This window comes from Amblyomma americanum, chromosome 10 (genome assembly GCF_052857255.1).
Source record: "Amblyomma americanum isolate KBUSLIRL-KWMA chromosome 10, ASM5285725v1, whole genome shotgun sequence".
NCBI lineage: Eukaryota > Metazoa > Arthropoda > Arachnida > Ixodida > Ixodidae > Amblyomma > Amblyomma americanum.
In genome coordinates, this window is record NC_135506.1 from 102,585,017 (window position 1) to 102,592,268 (window position 7,252).

Sequence of the window (7,252 nt, forward strand, 5' to 3'; positions counted from 1 at the left end):
TTTTCAGTTTTCCTAGCTGTGGTGCACCCCAGGTTCCATGTCAATACACCCTTTTCACCAGCCTTTCCACTCTATTATGCGCTGTTATGCTGCACTCCCATAGAAATGGATTAGTTTTATGTGCATACAGATCTTGGCTTAGTTGCTGTCATGACTCGTCGCTGGTTTGCAGTTTCAAGTTAATCACACACTCAACACTTCAATGCACGGGGAAAAACTTGTGTTCTATTTAATGACTGCACGTCTAAAAACTGCAACAAGGTGTGAAACCAAGCTTTCGGGTACTAGATGAGTGTGATATGTCTTGCTCCTTTTCATAGCATTGCAAGTAGACAACATGTTTTTTGCACGACATAAATGGCAGCATTTTTATTTTTTCTATAAGCTCCCCAGCACAACAGAAGGTGCGGCATCTGCTGCTGGCTCTTTAGGGTAAGTTGGTGTTCACTTTCTTGTGTCGGAATATGACACCATACCAACATTTTTTTGAGGCAGGTTGTCAACTAAACAAGCAGGAGCCGCTGCCCCAGATCCAGGGTAAGAAAGCTGTGCGCACTTTCCTTTATTGGAAGCAGACATACTTTTCCAGTGCATTTCTCTTGAGTCTAATGATGTGGCCTGTCCTGCAGGTCTGCCAAAAGGCGAGCATCCGATGTACCTTCCTCTCGGTACTGGCATGGTTCACATTTCCTGCGGTATTTGAATGATAATCAGTGATTGCAAGAAAACATTGTGCGGATATATTTATATGCAGGACCAAAAGAAGGCAGTCTGACAGCTTCGACGATGCGGTGAAAGATGTCTTGGGGAGCTGCTCAGCTACGCTGTTAGAACTAAAAAAGAAAAATGAAATGCCTGCACCGAAAGATGACAGTCAAGAGGCAGCACACTGGATAGCTGCTAAACTGAGGATGCTACCACACAAAAAAAAGATGTGAGGTAACATTCCAAATCCACAAGCTGCTGTATGAAGCCAAAATGGAGCAGTATGAATAAATGAAATGTAAAGTGCAAGCAATCGATAATATTTTTCAATGAAAGCAAGCAATTTCGTAACATTCCAAATCCACAAGCTGCTGTATGAAGCCAAAATGGAGCAGTATGAATAAATGAAATGTAAAGTGCAAGCAATCGATAATATTTTTCAATGAAAGCAAGCAATTTCGGCTTTCTTTTGACATGATAGTGTTTGTGCATGCAGACAAGCAGTTGCCTGTTATTGGAAATTACCTGCCGTCCTGCACGGGTCACGACACTTTCCTGCCATGGCACCTGGCCGTCGCTCATGAAGTAGGATGCCAGCCTATCCCTTATCTCCAATGCAGTCCTGTAACACAGAAATGCACGAGATGTTCAACCTTTTCCATCAGCTTATTCTGCCTGTCTGTCTGAGGTCACAGTTCTAATGGGCGTGTTTTACTCCTCGTCGGTAGCTGTACCCACTGACTTTTTTGAAAACATGAAACACGCATGTATTTTTGCACTGCTACAATTCTTAACGCAAACTCTAATGAACAAGATCTTATGTCGTGTTAAATGATCAAGTTAAATCAAATGTTTTGAATGTTTCGCTGTTTGTTATCGATAAGCTTCAATTGCTTTAATGTAAATAAAGCAGGAAATGCAAACTATTATTGATTTCATGCCGTCATGGAAATAATAGTTACCGAGCAGAGTGGTACCCCTGGTCTGTCCATCCAGGAAGGGCACTACTGTTGTTCCTCCATGCCCCATATGTGACATTTCCCTCCCAGTCTTCATGGTCAACAAATCCAGGAAGGTTGTACGTTGTCCTGGAAAACACCGAATCTTTCATTAGAAAATTGTGGAGCGCCACACATGCCCTTACAATGTTCTCGGTGGTTTCTTCTGACGCTCGAAAGGGTCTCTTCAGCATTCGCCACCTACTAGCCAGGATACCAATACTGTTTTCTATGAGCCTCCTTGCACGACTCAGCCGGTAATTAAACACTGCCCTCTTCAAGTACTCGCTGTACTGGCTGACCCTGTAGGCATGAAGAGCTAGAAAAAACAAAAGGTCAGGGCATTAAAATTGCAGCAAACATGTACATACTTAGATGAAGAAGGCAATGGCACTAATTTCAAATCATTGAAATAATTGGCAGCTCTGCGCACCCACTGAATACAACTTGAAAAGAAAAAAACTGTTCCTACATCTTATGTCCTCTGGGTGCCTGTTTCTGGTGCGGACAATTTGAAATGCTACATAAACTGATATTATAAGGGTTTTTATTCATTTTTTGCATGCTTAAGTTGTGCTAAAGAAATGCTACATAGGGCCCCCTTTGGCTGCATTGCACAACTTGAGATTTTCGTATATTATCTAGTCAGTAAAACAGGTTAAATAGTGCTCATGCATTTGATTGCAATCATTCAACTAAACCATATATGTCAACATTACATTTTATTACTGCATCATGTTATTGCTTTCACACAAAATGCAACATAACTTGTAAATTATCAGTAATAAAACTATTTTAATACACTCATATTGCACTGCATACACGAAATTTAGACCTCTGAACCATTTTTTTTCCATGCAGAAACTAAACCTTTCCTTGTAAGACTTGCTATATACATGCATGCAGGCTAGACTGGATTTGTAAATTTTTTGTAGAAATTGTTTGACCATTTTTGCCGTATGTATGCATTGCACGAAACTGTATCTGCTATGGCAAACAGCGGCAGCAGTAACACAGTACAGCTGCATTGATATTTCATCTCGGCAATCAGAGGAAGATGTCAGCATTAAAAGTAATTGAAGCAACTTGCCACGTCGGGGATAAGGTCGCATGAGGTAAGGCTTCAATGGAAAGGCCTCGTCGCCTACCATCAAGTATGGTATCAGTCCCGCTGAGCCCACTGTTGCTGCTGGGGGGATCCCAAATCTGCGCTCGCCCAATATATGCATCAGCTTCGTTCTTAACAAAACTCCTCCATCGCTTTCTCCCCCGTTGTGGCCAACGACCACATACACAAATCTGAAATAAAGCAAGAAGTTTCAGTGTAGCCCATTTAGCATCTGATGTAGCACATGACTTTCTCCTTGCTCCTTCTGAAGTCACTACTGCGTTCAAGTCTTGTAAAGTCATTTCTGTGCTGCATTATAGTTTGACTAAATATACATGCCACACACAATCACAATTCAGAGATTGCCATTTTAACATCTGCTGCTATTTGTGCAGAATCAAATATGTTTACTGTCAACCTGCATGAGCAAACCATTGCAATCATACACCTGTCTACGCTATGCTCCTTAATTCGTCATGTAACTTACACCACTGAACTGTCCTCTTTTCTTTCAGTGCATACAATAGCACTCTCTTTCAATGAATATAATACACTGTTTTCATGATTCACAAGAAAAATGCACCATACCTATAATGTGCATCGCATGTTGCCATGAGGACTGTGGTGAATGACGTTTTGTAATTAAAGTTTCGTGACCCTGAATTTGCAGGACATTCAATGCTCACATGCTTGCCATCAATACATCCAATGCAGCTGGGAAAATTCCACTCGACAAGCATGTCTGTGGCAATCTGAAAGAGTGATCGGGAGGCAATATAATATGAGACTGTGACAAAACAATAGCGTAGTAATGCATAAGGCAACCTTTAGTTGTCTTATGCATTATGAGATGCAGGAGTTCAACACATTTGAAAAGTCGGTACGCAGGCGGCATTGGGAAAGTCAGTAGCATAACAAATGAGGTAAAGAAAGGCAAGCTGGACGCTTGTCAACACTATAAACCCTCTCCGCAGTAACAAAACGGACTGCAGTGCACTTACTTTTTTCCATTCTTCTGCTGTTTGTGGAAATCTTACATAGGTTGGCTGAAGTATTTCCCATAATACAGCACAAGTTTCCCTTACGATCATTCAAGCCGTTGATCGTCCTGTCAGGAAGTTGAACGACAAACTTCTCATTGTGTCGCCGTTTGCGAGAAATCTGAAAAGCGTATTCTCATCACATACGTCTCAAAGGATAAATGAGGAGGGGGGGGGGGGGGGGATGAGTTGCGTCACAGTGCTCATGCGGTATGTTTTACACAATATTTTCCGAGGGACCGCTGATCAGGCACTGTGACGGGACAGTACCGGGTCACGGACTTTCGGACTTACCTTACTGTCATGGCAAGTCGATCGTGTGCGGATATCGACCGCCTGAATGGAGTGTCCTGCCGCTCAATCACAGGCCGAACTATGTGGAGCAATGTGTCGAACGAGCTAGGCGGCATCCGAAGGAAGCTATAATCAAGAATCAAAGACATCACTATCACGTCACACACACGGCACACTACGCGTTTGAAAAGGTTGTAATCACTCACTCTCGGAAGAAGCCTTCATCTCTGGCGCGCAGCCGGGGAAGCAAAGCATTCGCTTGCCCTTCAACGTCTCGGTAGCGCCAGCAGGGGTGCACCCAAAGCCTTCGTCTGCGTGCCTTTTGCGCGCGCCGCCGTCGCAACAGCAGGGAACACACAATGACCAAAACGCTCATCGTCGTCAGAACATCGTCTTCTGCACCTGCCATTGCAGAAGTCAACGCGATCAGCGCGGTTGATGAGGGACGAGGAGCTGGTATGTGGTCTGTTTACCGAGCAAGGAAAAAGCGCGCGAGAACCGCGAAATCGCGCCTATGCTCGCGCAGTTCGAGACAAGGCGAGATCAGCGCTGTCACGTGACTCAGCGGCGGCCGCCGCGCGCACAACCAATGTGGCCTCTCTGCCGCGCGGCGTTCTTGCCACCGGCGGTGTGCCGCGCTCGTCTTGCTGTCAGTGTGTGCGTATACCATAAGAAAAAAGGGTGTGAGAAAGGGGTAGAAAGGACTTTTACCCCCTTTAGAGGACTCTAGGAATAACCTTGCACCCGTTAAAAGAACGCTACTGATCACTTACCCCCTTTTAGAAAACTTACACCCTACCAACGCTCTCTACCAGTGTTGCTAACTGCGCGTTCTTTCTTGCCCCCAAAACAACGGGTGATTACACTTTGCTCGCATGCCGCGATGGGGCGCTCGTTAAGAATTTTGTGTGAAGTGTCTCGATGCGCGTGCCGACTTCATAGAGCGGCGGGAAATAATTTACATAATGGTCGATTTCTCTTGTGTGGCAAATACATCAAGTAAAAAGATTAAGCTTAGCAGTCTACGCTCAAAACGGAATTCAAATGCTTACATCTTTTTTCCATATAGACTGTTTCTAGTACGACTAAAAACATTCCATGCTTTAATTTGACATGATGCGGCGATCAGCTCCAACGCTCACGTTCTATGCGCATTTAATCTGTGTCCGTTTCAAGCAGTGCATATTTCCTCCTCGCGCTCAGCTGCACTTAATGGCAAGATCGGCGGGCCCTGATTTATTGTCATGGTTAAACTTGCACCATAAGCTCACGCTCATCTGTAGGACATTCGTGGTTTACATCATACTTCATTTTATGTTACGAGTGATAACGCAAATGCAATTTGCCCTTGACAGCCTTGCCGTTAACAGGGGGGGGGGGGGAGAGAGCCACGGTAATCTTTTACAAAGGAGCAGAAAGAAATAGGGAAATGCTGAGTGGCGCATACGCAGGTGAACTTACTGATTTGTGGGAAGGAGTCTTGGGTCCTCTGACGCTTTCTCCTCCTCCCTGGCAATGGAATTTCTTGTTTATTTCTCAATTAAATTTCAATATGTTTTTTGAATGCTATACGCCAAGAAAAAAAAAACAGAAAGCAGAAAACGTGCTTGTCATAAATAATTATGGTGTAATCAATAAAAGAGTGCTCAAACTTTGTTATAGCTCACATTTCTCATGGCACACTCGCAAATTCCTGTAGCAAGGGCTGGGCAGGAAAGCGGAGAAAGAAGGCGCCTTTGGCCACGTGTCACTGCAGCAATTAGTCCAACAAGTTTTTTTTTTGTCGCGAGTCCGCTTCTCCAGATTTTTAATCCGCTTTGTGCTGCTTCATTTTTTCGGCGAAGTTCCTGGTCTCGCCGATGTACGACGCCGAGCGCTATTGTGCTCCTGCACAGAAAGCTCTTACTTGAATCATCATTCAGACGCGGGGCAATGTTAACACTCTCTAGGAATACTTGTGTCCTCTTACATACAGGGTCTACGTTCAGTGACCCGGCGGATGACTAACCGAAGGCGGGATAGAGCAGCGGACGCGCAGCTCGGAAGCCACGCTAACCCCTCGCCGTGCTGTCCTTGCTGTCTATGCACAGCGCTGACTTCCTGCTCACAGGAGAACACTCAAGGGTTTGAAGTTATTCTGCATTAGAAGCTTTTCGACTGATTTGCTAATGCGAGCGCAAGTGAGCGTGAATCCTAGACACACGTGTGAACACTGCAAGAGCGTTGTGAAACTTGTTTTTTATTAAGTATGCTTTTTGACTGAGCAAATTTCACTGCGTTCAGGTCAGCGCACAAATCTGTGTCCCACATCGTGTGGACCATCTCTACATGCACATTTTATCGATTATGTGTGTGTGTGTGTGTGCCTAAGGCTTCGTAAATATGAGTAAACTAGTACATGTATTTTTAGTATACATTGCCTTGATTTGCTCTCCTGTGACAACTACAAGCTGACATTTGCTTGATTTTGATATCTGGCACATTCTCTTGGCCGTTATTTAATAATAACGCTTGGAAGATCTTTCAAAGTATGGATGGTCCATGGTTTATGAGGGTTTAGCATCCCAAAGCGACTCAGGCTGTGAAGGATGCCGTAGTGAAGTGCTCCGAAAATTTCGGCCACATGGGGATCTTTAACGTCCACTGACAGCGCACAGTACATGGGCCTCTGGAATATCGCATCCACACAAATTCGACCGCCGCGGCCGGGATCGAACCCGCGTCTTTCGGGTCAACAGCTGAGCGCCATAACGACTGAGCCACCGCGGCGGCTTCAAAGTATAGAAGATATGACGATACGTACCAGAGTTGTACGTCACTCAATAAATGTAATTGATTACTTCTAATCAGCTGCACTTTCCTGCAATTTTGTGATTAATTTATTACTTTTTTTTTTCAAACGGCAAAGTTCCAGGCAATTCAATTACTTTTCCTGTAGTTGATTACAGGTAACCAGTTCCATCTTTCCAAAAAAAAGCTGGAACCAAAGGTACAGCTTTCCTGACTGCAAGCAGTTTTCTTTGTGACCGAGCGACAACGGACCGGCTGCCGAGAAGCATCGCGCACGATCATGTCCGCACCACAACCGGGTCAACGCCGTCTTCTAT

The 7,252-nt window shown here is 44.5% G+C and overlaps 1 protein-coding gene across 1 annotated transcript; it reads right to left on the reverse strand.

Moving 5' to 3' along the window:
* Nucleotides 1-578: 578 nt before the first annotated feature.
* On the reverse strand, nt 579-4,521 carry LOC144108585 (uncharacterized). The gene is made up of 4 exons (XM_077641782.1): nt 4,352-4,521; nt 4,146-4,271; nt 1,231-1,327; nt 579-690 (listed from the first exon to the last, which is right to left on the reverse strand). The coding sequence occupies exons 1-4, from the start codon at nt 4,519-4,521 to the stop codon at nt 682-684; spliced, it is 402 nt and encodes a 133-aa protein (XP_077497908.1). The 3' UTR covers nt 579-681.
* Nucleotides 4,522-7,252: the final 2,731 nt, after the last annotated feature.